General features: G+C 47.8%; 2 protein-coding genes across 7 annotated transcripts in view; both read right to left on the minus strand.

Annotated features, from left to right (window-relative positions):
- The window catches only part of CENPI (centromere protein I), a 93,365-nt gene that overhangs the window by 18,622 nt on the left and 60,633 nt on the right, over positions 1-14,110 (minus strand). For all 4 annotated transcript variants that reach the window (XM_072125780.1, XM_072125779.1, XM_072125778.1 and 1 more), the window contains one exon: positions 13,351-13,430. In XM_072125780.1, the coding sequence (XP_071981881.1) occupies positions 13,351-13,430 (80 nt within the window). The remainder of the gene's footprint in view (positions 1-13,350; positions 13,431-14,110) is intronic.
- LOC140078015 (uncharacterized) lies at positions 7,709-9,986 on the minus strand. 3 transcript variants are annotated; one of them, XM_072125775.1, is made up of 2 exons: positions 8,958-9,986; positions 7,709-8,849 (listed from the first exon to the last, which is right to left on the minus strand). In XM_072125775.1, the coding sequence occupies exons 1-2, from the start codon at positions 9,984-9,986 to the stop codon at positions 7,983-7,985; spliced, it is 1,896 nt and encodes a 631-aa protein (XP_071981876.1). In that variant the 3' UTR covers positions 7,709-7,982. The 3 variants fall into 3 exon arrangements, with proteins under 3 accessions (XP_071981876.1, XP_071981875.1, XP_071981877.1); XM_072125774.1 differs by having other exon boundaries at positions 7,710-8,285; positions 8,358-9,986; XM_072125776.1 differs by having other exon boundaries at positions 7,712-8,490; positions 8,740-9,986.

Below are 14,110 nucleotides of genomic sequence, written 5' to 3' on the forward strand. Positions count from 1 at the left end.
TGCGTGCTTTTGATGCGCAGAACTTGCATTGCACTCTGACCCATTGTAACCAATGGGCCTTTTCAGACTTGCAATTTTTTTCACGCGCACACGCGCGGTTTTTTTAACGTGCGTTTAAATCTCGACATGCTTTACTTTTGCAAGTCACGCGCGTGAAAAACGCACCATACAAGTCTATGGAGATGCATCAAAAACGCATTGCACTCTGAGTCACTTGCAAGTGCAATGCGTTTTTCACGCATCAATTGCCATAGAAAAGATAGAGCTCAGTCCTGAGTCCATTTCACGCGCATTTTCTGCGCGTAAAAATCGCATTGAAATTGCATTGAAATTGCATCAAAAACGCGCGTGAAAAACTGAGACACTCAACAAACTCTGACTGAAAACTGATTGCACTCTGATGCAAAATGTGCGTTTTTCACTGACCAAACCCTGATCGCACTCTGATCAAACTCTGACGTGAAATGCAACGCAAGTGTGGAAGAGGCCTGACGGGTAGGATATTATTTTGTTTTTGATGCCTGAATGTGAAGGCTGTTTGATTTTTTTCCTGCCGAAATAAACACAGGCTAGACCTGTTTTGGACTGTACTTTGGTGTCACTGTCGTGAACTGCATCACAGCACCCCGCTACCACGGTCTCTACTGGGCCAAATCCTCCACATATGGTGCTTCGGATTGCGGGCAGTTCAAAAAGACACACACCTGAAAGGCTCGCTACATCCTGCAACATTGCATGGCCTGGGTGAAAGCAGCAGGCAAATTGCAGGACACAGTCAAGATGGAGGACTTTATTAAATACCTGCAAGAGGAGGCCAGAGCTAATCGTCAGCAACAGCAGGCCATGCTCCAGCAGCAGGAGGAGAGGTCCCGCCAGCAGCAAGAGGAGGCCAGAGCTAATCGACAGCTGCAGCAAGCCATGCTCCAGCAGCAGGAGGAGAGGTCCCGACAACAGCAAGCCATGTTTCAGCAACAGGAGGAGAGGTCCCGCCAGCAGCAGGAAGAGTCCCGAGCCATGTTCCAGCTGATGATGGAAAAGTTTTCTGGCGTTATGGCAGCAACGCAAGCGACGACTACTGAGGGGTCCCATACTGGTTCGCTAGGGTACCCGGTTGTCCAGCATTCCGCACGGGCTGCAGTACAAAAGGCTTTACAAAAAATGACGGCGACCGACGACGTGGAGGCGTATCTCACTGTGTTCGAGCGAGTAGCTGAGCGAGAGGAGTTACCAGCTGAGCAGTGGGCCGATGTCCTGGCACCGTTCCTGACAGGCGAATCGCAGAAGGCTTACTACGACCTGAGTGAAAAGAAGGCCCGTGAGTACCCCCAGTTAAAGGCGGAGATTCTGGCTCGTCTTGGGGTCACCGTTCAAGTTCGCTCCAGCCGGGTCCACCAGTGGGCTTACTCAGAAAAACTACCCCCACACTCCCAAATGCATGACCTGATCCATCTTGTCCGGAAGTGGCTACAACCAGAGGACTGCACCACAGCACAGATGGTAGAGAGAGTGGTTCTCGACATGTTCGCCCGTTCTCTGCCCTCTCGGCTCCAGCGGTGGGTTGGACAGGCCGGTCCCACAAAAGCTGAGGAACTCGTGTCCCTAGTAGAGAGGTATCGGGCTACGGAGGACCTATTTACCTCTCCCACACGAAGCAGTGCCAGTGACAGGGTCACCAAACCATCTGGTAAGACTGCTATTGCGGAAAAGGGGAGACCTGTCAGGTTGGGAGGGGGTTCATTGGGGGGCGTGGATACCCAGAAACCCAGTGAGGCTCATGACAGAGGTCATGGCCATATCCAGTGCTGGCGGTGCCATGAAATGGGCCATATTGCTGCCAACTGTCCACTGTCAGTGGAGCCAATGGACTGCAACCAGACCCGGCGAGTGTCACTGTCTGCCCGGCCGGTTCTGGCGGCCGAGTCAGTCACGGATGCAGAACCCCAAGTGTGCATGGTCACAATCGGTGGTCACACAGTGGAAGCCTTGCTAGACTCAGGGAGTCTGGTCACCCTGGTGCGGGGAACTTTGATTGATCCTGGACTATACAGTGGGCCGAGAGTGGGAGTGTTGTGTATACATGGGGACACTCGCGAATATCCCACTGCTGTCATCAACCTACATACCCCTTGTGGTACTATTACCCATGAAGTGGGGGTGGTGGGGACCCTGTTTCATGAGACTATTATCGGTAGAGACTTACCGGTGTTTTGGGACCTCTGGAGACGAAGACCCACCTCAGGTGCTGTTGCAGATAATGGACATCAGGTATGTCCGGCCTTGGCCCCTGAACCCTTTGAGGCCGATGTACCCACACCAGCAGTAGGGGTGACCCCATGTGATGAATTCTCTCCCCTAGAGGTCCTAGCTGGTGAGGTCGAGGGCCACGAGGAGGTGGCCGACATGCTAGACCTTGAGATTTCCCGTGAAAATTTTGGGGCTCGACAGCTACAGGACCCTACCTTGTTTAAAGCACAGGAGAATGTTAAGGTGATAAATGGGGTACTCCAAATACCAGGGGCTGACAAAATATACCCCCGAATGGTGATTGTTGGGGAACTGTTGTACAGGGTCGACCAGGTACGGGGTGAGGAGGTTGAGCAACTTGTAGTACCCCAATCTCACCGTAGGCTGGTGCTAGATTTGGCACATAAACATGTGCTGGGAGGGCACTTAGGTGCTGAGAAGACCCGAGAGAGGATCCTGCAGAGATTTTTCTGGCCCGGGGTGTGGGAGGAGGTAAACCGGTATTGTAGCTCCTGCCCTGAGTGTCAACTTACTGCCCCGGTGTCCTTTGTGTCAACTTACTGACTCCCACTTCAGGAGTCCTTTGGTCCCGCTACCAATCATAGAGGTGCCATTTGAACGGATTGCAATGGATCTGGTTGGCCCCATAGTCAAATCCTCAAGGGGGCACCAATACATCCTGGTTATCCTGGACTACGCTACGCGGTAGCGATTCCATTAAGGAACACCTCCTCCAAAAATATTGCTAGGGAGCTGTTCCAGGTATTCTCACGCACAGGCCTCCCCAAGGAAATCTTGACTGACCAGGGTACCCCATTCATGTCTAGGGTAATGAAGGAGATGTGTAAGGTACTGCAGGTTAAACAGCTCCGCACCTCTGTGTATCATCCTCAGACAGATGGCCTGGTCGAGAGGTTTAACAAGACCTTGAAGGGGATGCTCAAGAGGGTGGTCCGCAAAGATGGGAAGGACTGGGATTGTTTGTTGCCCTATTTGATGTTTGCCATACGTGAAGTTCCCCAGTCCTCCACGGGTTTCTCACCCTTTGAGCTGTTATATGGCCGTTCCCCACGTGGGCTTTTGGATGTAGCCAAGGAGACCTGGGAACAGGAGAGGACCCCCCACCGTAGTGTGATAGAACACGTCTCCCTTATGCAGGACCGCATAGCGGCGGTAATGCCCCTTGTAAAGGAGCACATGACAAGGGCACAAGAGGTCCAGTCTAGGGCCTACAATAGGTCGGCCAGACTCAGGACCTTTAACCCAGGCGACAGAGTGCTAGTTCTGGTGCCCATCGTTGAGAGCAAGTTCTTGGCAAAATGGCAAGGACCATATGAGGTCATGGAGAAAGTGAGGGAGGTAAACTACAAGGTATCTCAGCCGGGGAGGAGGAAACCCGATCAGATATACCACGTGAACCTCCTAAATGTGGATGTGTTCTCTAAGTTACCGGGACGTACTTCAGTCATCAAGCATGACATCATAACCGAACCCCACATCCGGGTACACCAAAAACCCTACCGGGTCCCTGAAGCGCGCCGGCTTGCCATATCCGAAGAAGTCAGGCAGATGTTAGACCTGGGGGTTATCGAGGAGTCTAAAAGTGACTGGTCGAGTCCTATTGTGTTGATTCCCAAACCTGATGGTTCCCTACGGTTCTGCAATGACTTTAGGAAGTTGAACGAGGTGTCCAAATTTGATTCTTATCCTATGCCCAGAGTTGACGAGTTGATAGAACGACTTGGACAGGCTAGGTTCTTCTCCACCCTTGACCTGACGAAAGGCTATTGGCAGGTACCCCTTACTGACAGGGCTAAAGAGAAGACCGCTTTTGTTACTCCTGATGGGCTATTTCAGTATGTGGTACTCCCCTTTGGGCTACATGGGGCTCCCGCCACATTCCAGAGGTTAATGGATCTCGTGCTAAAACCTCACCGGAGATATGCCTCGGCCTACCTGGATGACATCATAGTCTATAGTAACGATTGGGAGAGTCATCTGGCCAAGGTTCAAGCAGTGGTAGACTCCCTGAGGGCAGCAGGGTTGACAGCGAACCCCCAAAAATGTGCACTGGGTCTGGAAGAGGCCGTTACCTGGGGTACCGTATTGGGCGAGGTGTCATCAAACCCCAAGTAAATAAAGTGGAGGCAATACAGCAGTGGCCACGACCTATGAGCAAGAAGCAAGTGAGGGCTTTCCTAGGCATAGTGGGCTATTATCGCCCATTTATCCCCGATTTTGCTACCATAGCGGCACCCCTGACTGACCTGACCAAGGGTAGCAGGGCGGTGATGGTAAAGTGGAGAGAAGAGGCTGAGGGGGCGTTTCAGCGACTTAAGACGGTTTTGTGCGAGGGACCGGTACTGATCACCAAGACCTTTATTGTGCAGACTGACGCTTCTGACGTGGGCTTAGGGGCTATCCTGTCCCAAGTAGTGGAGGGTGAGGAACATCCCGTGACATTCCTGAGCCGCAAGCTCACACCTCCTGAAAAGAACTATAGCATATTTGAGAGGGAATGCGATAAAATGGGCTCTGGAATCCCTGAGGTATTACTTGGTAGGGCGACAGTTTACACTATAGACCGATCACTCTCCCCTCACCTGGATGAGTCAGGCCAAAGAGAGGAATGCCAGGGTCACAAGGTGGTTCCTAATGTTTCAGAATTTCAAATTCACGATGGAACATCGAGCAGGGAAGCTGCATGGGAATGCCGATGCCCTGTCTCGTACCCACTGTCTGATGGCCAAAAGTGTTCACCCCCACAGGGTCAAACAGAGGGGGAGGGTATGTGAGACACTGAAGGGGTTAACGGTGGATGGGCGGTATGTTTCCCCTAGGTTTTGCTATTATGCAAGGCCTTAGTGCTGAGGCTGTGTTGTCTAGCACCTTGGACACAGGTGGTGGGAACAGCCCAATCAGCCTCATAAAGCCGCTCAGCAGAGCTGAAAGTGTTGTCTCTCTGGAAGGAGGCTGGACAGCACGCAGCCTTGACCTCTGTGCCTGGAGCAACAAAAGTGTTTTTGTTAGTGGCGAGTCAGAGAACCATTGTTTAGTTAGCACCCTGACGGGTAGGATATTATTTTGTTTTTGATGCCTGAATGTGAAGGCTGTTTGATTTTTTTCCTGCTGAAATAAACACAGGCTAGACCTGTTTTGGACTGTACTTTGGTGTCACTGTCATGAACTGCATCACAGCACCCCGCTACCACGGTCTCTACTGGGCCAAATCCTCCACAACACCTAATAAAGAATAGAAACATTAGCAGAAAAAGACAAGGTGGGTATTGGTGGCAGCTGCTAATTAAGCAAATATTATTATTATGGGATATATCAAAAGAGCCATAGATTATCATGATAAGGACAGTTTTGCTTTTAAACAAATCACTGGTCAGACCACACATGGTAGAACTGGTAACACCTGTTACCAAGAGTTACCAAGCTTTATTGAGAGTATGAAGTTAAAAAAAAAAAAACGACATGTCCATCAAGTTCAACCAAGGAAGGTAAGCGATTGGATGAGGAAGATATTTATGGGAAACAATTCTATATAACATAACCATCAATGTTATTTAGGTGTAAAAAGGCATCTAGACTCTTCTTGAAGCTCTCTCCTGTTCCTGCTGTGACCAGCACCTGAGGCAAGCTATTCCACAGATTGACAGTTCTCATAGTAAAAAAGCCCTGTCGCCTCTGGTGATTAAACCCCGATTTCTCCAGATGGAGACAATGCCCCCTCGACTTTTGATTTGATTTAATCTGAAACAATTTACCACCATATTTTTTGTATGGACCATTCATGTATTTATATAAATTAATCATGTCCCCTCGTAGTCGTCTCTTTTCCAGACTAAATACATCTAGTTGTTTTAATCTTTCCTCATAACTGAGACTCTCCATGGCTCTACATTGAAACCTCCCCAGCTCTAGGGCATCCTTTTTATGGACCGGTGCCCAGAACTGGACAGCATATTCCAGGTGAGGACGAACCAATGCCATGTACAGTGGTAATATTACATCCCTATCCCGATAGTCCACACAACTTCTGATACATGACAACTTCCTACTGCTTTGCATGCGGTTATTCAATTTATGATCTACTAGTACCCCTAGGTCCTTCTCAACAAGGGACTCTCCCAGATTTGCTCCCCCAAGGACATATTTTGCCTTTGGATGATTAGCCCCCAGGTGCATAACCTTAAATTTATCCACATTCAACCTCATTTGCCAAGTGCATGACCAAACACTCAGTTTGTCCAAGTCACCCTGCAGCCTATGAACATCTTCCATAGACTGTATTACACTACACAGCTTGGTGTCATCTGCAAAAATAGGTACAGTGCTATTAATTCCTACCTCTATATAATTAATATATTAAAGAGTAGTGGGGGAAGCACAGAACCCTGGCTACACCACCTGGTGACCATTCCGAGTAGGAATCATTGACCACAACTCTCTGGATACGATCCTTCAGCCAGTTTTCAATCCAATTGCAAATGATTCCTGCCAAACCAATAGACCTTATTTTACCCATCAGGCATCTATGAGGGACAGTGTCAAATGCCTTTACAAAGTCCAAGAACACAATATCCACAGCAGCTCCTCCATCCAGGCATCTGCTCACCTATTCATAGAAGCAGATCAGGTTAGTCTGACAACTTCTATCCTTAGTAAACCCATGCTGGCTGTCACTTACTATACTATTTCATGTTACATACTCCAGTATATGGTCTTTTACTAACCCTTCCAATTTTTTCCCCACAGGCCTGTAATTGCGTGGCAAAGCTTAGAGCCCTTTTCTATATATTGGCACCACATTTACCTTGCGCCAGTCACTTGGCACCACACAAGAAATTACGGAATCCCTGAAGATTTTAGACAGCGGTACAGCAATAACAGAACAGAGTTCTTTAAGAACTCTGGTGTGTAACCCATCTGGTCCAGATGGATTATGTCTAATAAAGGGGGCCAACCTGCTCTGGCCCATTTTTGTTTTGCATTGATACACTTAAAATTTCTCGGGATTTGTTTTGCTATATTTAGCCACCTGTCTTTCATTTTGTATTTCGGCTGATTTGATTTCCTTTTTGCAGATTTTGGTATGTTTAGTGTAAGTATAGAAAGCCTCATGTGACCAGTCAGATTTATATTTTTTGAATGCTCTCTTTTAATCATTAATTGCCCTTTTAACTGTAGCTGTAAGCCATGTGGGGTGTCATGACAAATGCCTGACATTTTGGACATCTCCGCATTGTTAAAAATCACAAGGTCCAACAAAGCATCACTTCTTGTGGGAACTTCTACAAGCTACACTATAAAATTACCCCAATCTATATTTGGAAGTTACTAAAAAAAAAAAACAATAAAACTATAGGTCAGAAATTGTGAATTAGACTCACCGGTAATTCGGTTTCCATCTAGTCCTCCATGACGGCCCACTAGGAGGATGACCCTTGACCTCTGTAGGGACAGGAAGCAGAGAGGTTAAAAGCCTCCCCCCACATCCTCCCGCCAGTGTCTACCAAATAACTACACCAGTGGAAGATACAACATATTTTTATTCTGTCTTGTTAGAATCACATACAGAATTTTCAAAGAAGTGAAAGAAACATGGGAGGGAAAAATATATAGGCCGTCATGGAGGACTAGATGGAAACCGAATTACCGGTGAGTCTAATTCACAATTTCCATAACGTCCCCCATGACGGCCCACTAGGAGATCTACAAAATTAGTAGAGTTAGGGTGGGACCACAGCCTGGAGAACCTTCTGACCGAAGGCGAGATCCTGTGAGTTGGGTAAGTCCAGCCGATAGTGTTTTGCAAAGGTGGATGAAGAAACCCAGGTGGCGGCTCTGCAGATTTGTTCAAGAGAAGCGCCCCTCTTCTCTGCCCAGGAGGCGGATATGGCTCTGGTGGAATGGGCTTTAAGGTTAGGAGGAACTTCCTTCCCTTGTTCTGTGTAACAGGAGGCTATGGCAGTCTTTAACCATCTGGCGATCGTGGTTTTGGATGCCTTTACCCCTTTGTTCTTCCCCTGAAACTGAACAAAGAGATTGTGATCTTTGCGCCAAGGTTTCGTAGCTTTTAAGTACTCTAAGACCGAGCGCCTTACATCCAGGGAATGCCACTCCAATTCCTTGCTTGAAGAAGGATTCCCGTAGAATGATGGAAGAATTATTTCTTGGTTCTTGTGAAACCTGGACGCCACTTTAGGAACAAAGCTTGGATCCAGAGTCAAAGTTATCCTGTCAGGGAGAATACACATATAGGGTTCTCTAATAGAAATGGCTTGGAGTTCCCCCAGCCTTCTAGCTGAGGTCACAGCTACTAATAAGGAAGTTTTTAAGGTTAGGTTTTTTATACTAGCGTCTTTTAAAGGCTCAAAGGGAGGCCTGGAGAGAGCATCTAGAACCAGGGAGAGATCCCAGGAGGGAACCCGTTTCAGAACCTGAGGCCTAATTCTATTTGCAGCAGCAATAAATCTTTTGACCCACCTGTGGTCCGCCAGGGGTTGGTCGAAGAATGCGCTCAGAGCCGAAATTTGGACTTTCAAAGTGCTAGTAGAAAGACCAATTTCTAGTCCTTTTTGCAGGAAGTCTAGTACCTGTAAAATATTTGGGTTAGACTGAGAGGGGGGATTAGCCCCACAAAAGGTCACAAACTTTTTCCATATCTTATGGTATATGGCGAAAGTAACCTTTTTCCTACTTGCCTTCAACGTAGTTATTACGGCCCGAGAGAGACCTTGGGACCTTAGGAACTCGAACTCAGGATCCAAGCCGCCAGACGGAGTCTTCCTGGATCGGGATGGAAAATCGGACCTTGGTATAGCAGGTCCTTCTGAATCGGTAGAATAAAGGGTTGCTGGACAGATAGGGACCTCAGCAGTGGGTACCAGCTTCTTTTTGGCCAGTTTGGGCAGATCAGGATCACCCTTGACCGGTCGAGCAAGATTTTCCTGAGTACTCTCGCAATTAGGGGAATTGGGGGAAAGGCATACATAAGACTTCCGCTCCAACGATGGCTGAACGCGTCCAAGTGATCTCTGGACTCGCCGGCCTCCAGAGAGAAGTATTGTTGGCATTTTGAATTCTCCCTCGTGGCGAATAGGTCTATTTGGGGCATGCCCCAGACGCTGGTTAGATGTAGGAAGATTTCCTGGTTGAGACACCATTCGTTCGGTAGGATCTCTCTCCTGCTGAGATAATCCGCTTCTCTGTTGAGGGATCCCTTCAAATGGGTGGCAGAGATGGAAAGGATGTTTTCTTCCGCCCACTGGAAGATGGTACGAGCCAGACTCGATAATACTGGAGATCTTGTACCCCCTTGTCTCCTTAAATAGGACACTGTCGAGACGTTGTCCGAGAGAATGTGGATATGATGATCCCTCAGATAGGCTGTGTTCGATCTTAGCGCTTCCCAGACCGCTCTTAACTCCCTGTAGTTTGAGCTGCTTTTTGCTTGGGCTAGAGTCCAGGACCCCTGCTCGTAGTGGGAAGGAAGGATTGCTCCCCAGCCTGAGCTGCTTGCGTCCGTCACTATGGTGATGGTTGGGAGGTGGTGCCAACATACTCCTTTCTCTAGGTTCCTTGATTCCATCCACCACAGCAGGTCCCTCTTTACAAAGGAAGGAATCCGGATCTTCTTGTCTAGACCTGAAGACTTCCTGTTCCAGAAGGTTAGGATCCAACTCTGAAGGATCCGAGTATGGCTCTGACTCCAGGCGACCGCAGGTAGGCATGCTGTGAGGAGCCCCAGGATCTTCATCGCCTGTCTGACTGGTACAGAGTCCTTCCGTCTGAATGAACGAATCTGATGCCTTATGTTGGATATTTTCTCCTGAGGAAGAAAAGACATTTGGTGAGTTGAGTCTAGAATGATCCCTAGAAAGGTCTTTCGAGTGGAGGGTACTAAACTTGATTTTTTCAGGTTGATTAACCACCCCAACTCTGTTAAAATTCTTAGGGAAGACTCTCTTGCCAAGATTAGTTTTTGTTTGTCTTTCCCTATAATTAGCAAATCGTCTAGGTAAGGGATGATTGATATGTCTTGTAGTCTTAAAAAGGCTACCACCTCCACCATGATCTTGGTAAAGACCCTTGGAGCCGATGAAATACCGAATGGAAGTGCACGGAATTGAAAGTGTAAGACAGAGCCCTCGGGAGAGAGAACCGAGAATCTTAGGAATCTCTGAGATGAGGGGTGAATAGGTACATGGTAATATGCGTCTTTTAGATCTAAAGTGCACATATAGGAGCCTGTGTGAATAAGTTGGGTAGCTGTTCTTACCGACTCCATGCGAAATCTTCTGTAAACGATGAAGCGGTTTAGCTCTTTCAAGTTGATAATTAGGCGATTTGATCCGTCTGGTTTTTTGACAAGGAACAACGGGGAGTAGAATCCCAATTTTTCTTGTTCTTGAGGGACCGGCACCACCACTCCCATGTGGATTAGATGAAACACTTCCTGCCAAATGAAGGAATGTGTAGAATGAGAGGGAGAGGGTAAGGGAGCGACAAACCTTGGAGAAGGGGGGGGTGATGAGAATTCTATCCTGTAGCCTGATTCCAAGATAGATAGTACCCAGGGATTCGAGGTGACCTTTGTCCACTGGGATAGGAATCCCAGGAGACGCCCCCCCACTCTGGCGTCATTGTTTCTTGTTTCCTGGACCCTCTGGGAGGTTAGAGAAAAGGAACCCCCTTCCCCTTCCTCCTTTGGGATAACTCCACCGTCCTTGCTTACCTTTGCCACGGTAAGTCTCTCCGGTGTTCCTAAAAGGACGAAAGGAAGATTTCTTGGGTACTGTTTTGGACTCTGGAAATCCCCTTTTTCTGTCGGACGCCTTTTCGAGTATAGCGTCCAATTCGGGTCCGAACACAAAGTCTCCGGAGAAAGGAATGCTGCACAATTTGGATTTAGAGCGGATGTCCCCGCTCCACTGTTTCAGCCATAAGGCCCTCCTGGTGGCATTGGTAAGAGCTCCTTCTTTTGCAGCAAACCTTATTCCTTCGGCAGATGCGTCAGCAAGGAAGGCAGTAGCAGATCTTAACAATGGTATGCTTTCCAGTAAGTCTTCTCTGGGAGTACCCTCCCGGATATGGGACTCTAATTTCCCCAGCCAGAAATATAGTGTTCTTGCTACCGAAGTGGCTCCTAAGTTCGATTTTAGGCTTAGCATGGAAGTTTCCCACGCTTTCTTTAAAAGGGCTTCTGATTTCCTGTCCATTGGGTCTCTTAACTGAGCCGAATCTTCAAAGGGCAGGTCCATCTTCCTAGCGACCTTGGAAACCTGTACATCAACTTTGGGGAACGAGTCCCAATCCTTTGACTCTTCAGGGTCGAAGACTAAGCGTTTCCTGAAATTCTTAGAGACCGCGATTTTCCTCTCAGGGTCTCTCCATTCCTGACTAATTAGACCCCTAAGGGTATCATTGAGGGGAAAGACACGCTGTTTCCTGGCTTTGAGTCCCCCAAATAGTTCATCTTCGCGAGAAAGAGGGGGTTCCTCGTCCTCGAGGTTCAATGTATCTCTCATAGCTTTCAGAAGATCGTCCAGATCCTCATTTTGGAATAAGTAGCGGGAACATGTTGCTTGCTCACGATCCTGATGATCCTGGTCTCCCGCCAGAGAGCAGGAGGGAGAGTCTGAAATACACCCCTCTTCTTCCTCTGAGGAGGAAGCCGATACTATCCGAGCTTTCTTACGTGGGGGTGGGGCTCCCTGCGTAGCCGCCGCCACTGAAGAAACCACCTTCTCGTCTATAAAGGACTTAAGCTCGTCCATAAAAGACGTTTTCTCCTCCCGCATGAATTCTTCTATGCAGAGTCTGCAGATCGGTTTCTTATAGCCCTCTAGTAGTGTACGGAAGCACATACTGCATTTTTTAACAGGAATCCTGCTTTTTTCAGGTTTTTCTCTACTCTTTTCCTTTCCTGATTTCTCTTCCTTGCCTTTCCCCTTAGAAACTTGCTCCTAGGGAAGGAAGGCAAGGAGACAATGACTTGGAGCTCACACAAAAAACAGTTGTATATGTTGCCATACAGCACCACTCACGTGCACCGGGGGGTGGAGTAGGCCCAAGTCTGCCTCATCAGCCATTATGATGTCTGGGACGGCCGGCCAAGAAGAAAACGAGTCATAGACCTCAGACCAACTGACTACCCGCTATTTGAGGATTTAAATAACTGCATGGGGAGCCCATCCCCCTGTCGGTGGCTCCTACTGCGTCCCGCGCCCGGTCCGCGGTCACTTCCGGTCGCGACCGGAAGTCGTCATCGAACAGGGGGAATTCTGGGAAACGTAGTTTCCTGCGTCCGCGCGAGAGTCTGGTGACCAGCCCGCCGGAGAGGACGCCAGCCGGAACGAAGATAACTTCCAGGGAGAGCCCGCAGCCGCCGGGCTAACCGAGGATCTGTCCGGAGGGGAACTTGGACCGCAGTCGGCGTAACCCCAGGTAAGGCTTGGTGAGTATGGAGATCCTTCTCCGTTTTTTTTTTTTTTTTTTCAAAACGTCCCCCCCCCCCCTTAGGAGGAGAGAGACCCTCTCTTGACCTGACCCCTGTAGGGACAGGAAGACACTGGCGGGAGGATGTGGGGGGAGGCTTTTAACCTCTCTGCTTCCTGTCCCTACAGAGGTCAAGGGTCATCCTCCTAGTGGGCCGTCATGGGGGACGTTATGGAAAAATAACATAAAAGCTTATTTTTAGTGAATTATTTACACATTTTATAAAAGAAAAAAAAGGGAAAATGTTGTGAAAAAAAAAAGGTTATGATATGTAAAGCTTTTCCAGAGATATCGCCATTTAAAGAGGCACATTGCAGAACATCCAAAATTGACCTGGACATTCATGCACCAAAGACTATCGGCCACAAAGGGGTTAAATTAAAAATGGAAGTGTCAGAGGGGAATCTGTCTATGTTTCAAAAACCATTATGTTCTATAAATGCACTATTTCTACAAGTCTATATTTGCTGTAAAAATCATTAAAGTTGAGGAAAATAAAAATCCCCCAAAACACATAGCAATGTAATTTTGTTCAATATGCTTGCAAACCAGAACCAAAGAAATTTTAGCTTGGAGAGAGAGATCAACAATACTTACTTGTCTGTACTGTTTGGGCATACAGAATGTTTCACCAACCAGTTTTGCAAAAGATCTTTCAGAGCCCTTAACACATCAATCTAGGAGAAAAAAAGTAGCTGTTACAGAAACAAACTGGATAACACTAATTAACTGGTTCAGGACCAGGGTAATTCGCGCCTTCAGGAACAGAAACTTTTTTTTTTTGGTGGTCTTTGATTGCCTCATTTTTTTGGCTTATTTTATTATTTTGCTGTGCAGCCCCAGCTACGGGAGAAAAGGTACGGCTTAGGTGACAATTGTCACAGTTTAGGCTGTGATAAGTCAAGACAGACCCTGCAGCCTCTCTCTACCAGCATCATAGCAATCATGTTTTAATATGTGAACAGCTGATCGCATCGAGACAGCAATAGCCACTGCACCGTGCTTGTTAGAGTGACGTGTATGAGAAATGAAGAAGTCAGAAGAGCCTACTGGTAGGCTTGAGAAAGCGCCACACAGGCGCGAAACAGCCAGTCACTTGCCGCGGTCTGCATTTTGTCATCACTCTGTTGGTCCCAATAAACTTTCGCACGAATCTGGTGAGTGCCGCTTCATATTTTCTTCGATAAAGTTATGGGATGTCACTCAGGTGCACAGCTCGTTACTGTTTGTTATAATGAACAGTGCACCCTGTGACAGCACATGACCATAGACCACTTTCTGTCCACAGGAAATAATGAAGCTTCCTGTTGAATGTCAGCAAACAGATCTAATAAACAGAAAGGAATAACTACACAAA

Source organism: Engystomops pustulosus, chromosome 9 (genome assembly GCF_040894005.1).
Source record: "Engystomops pustulosus chromosome 9, aEngPut4.maternal, whole genome shotgun sequence".
Classification (NCBI taxonomy): domain Eukaryota; kingdom Metazoa; phylum Chordata; class Amphibia; order Anura; family Leptodactylidae; genus Engystomops; species Engystomops pustulosus.

Excerpts from the sequence above, each read along its gene's own strand:
- LOC140078015 (XM_072125774.1), bottom strand. The coding sequence starts at position 9,986 with ATGCCTACCTGCGGTCGCCTGGAGTCAGAGCCATACTCGGATCCTTCA. Across the intron at positions 8,286-8,357 it reads TGGAGTGGCATTCCCTGGAT|TTTCAGGGGAAGAACAAAGG; the intron begins GTAAGGCGCTCG and ends CTCTTTGTTCAG.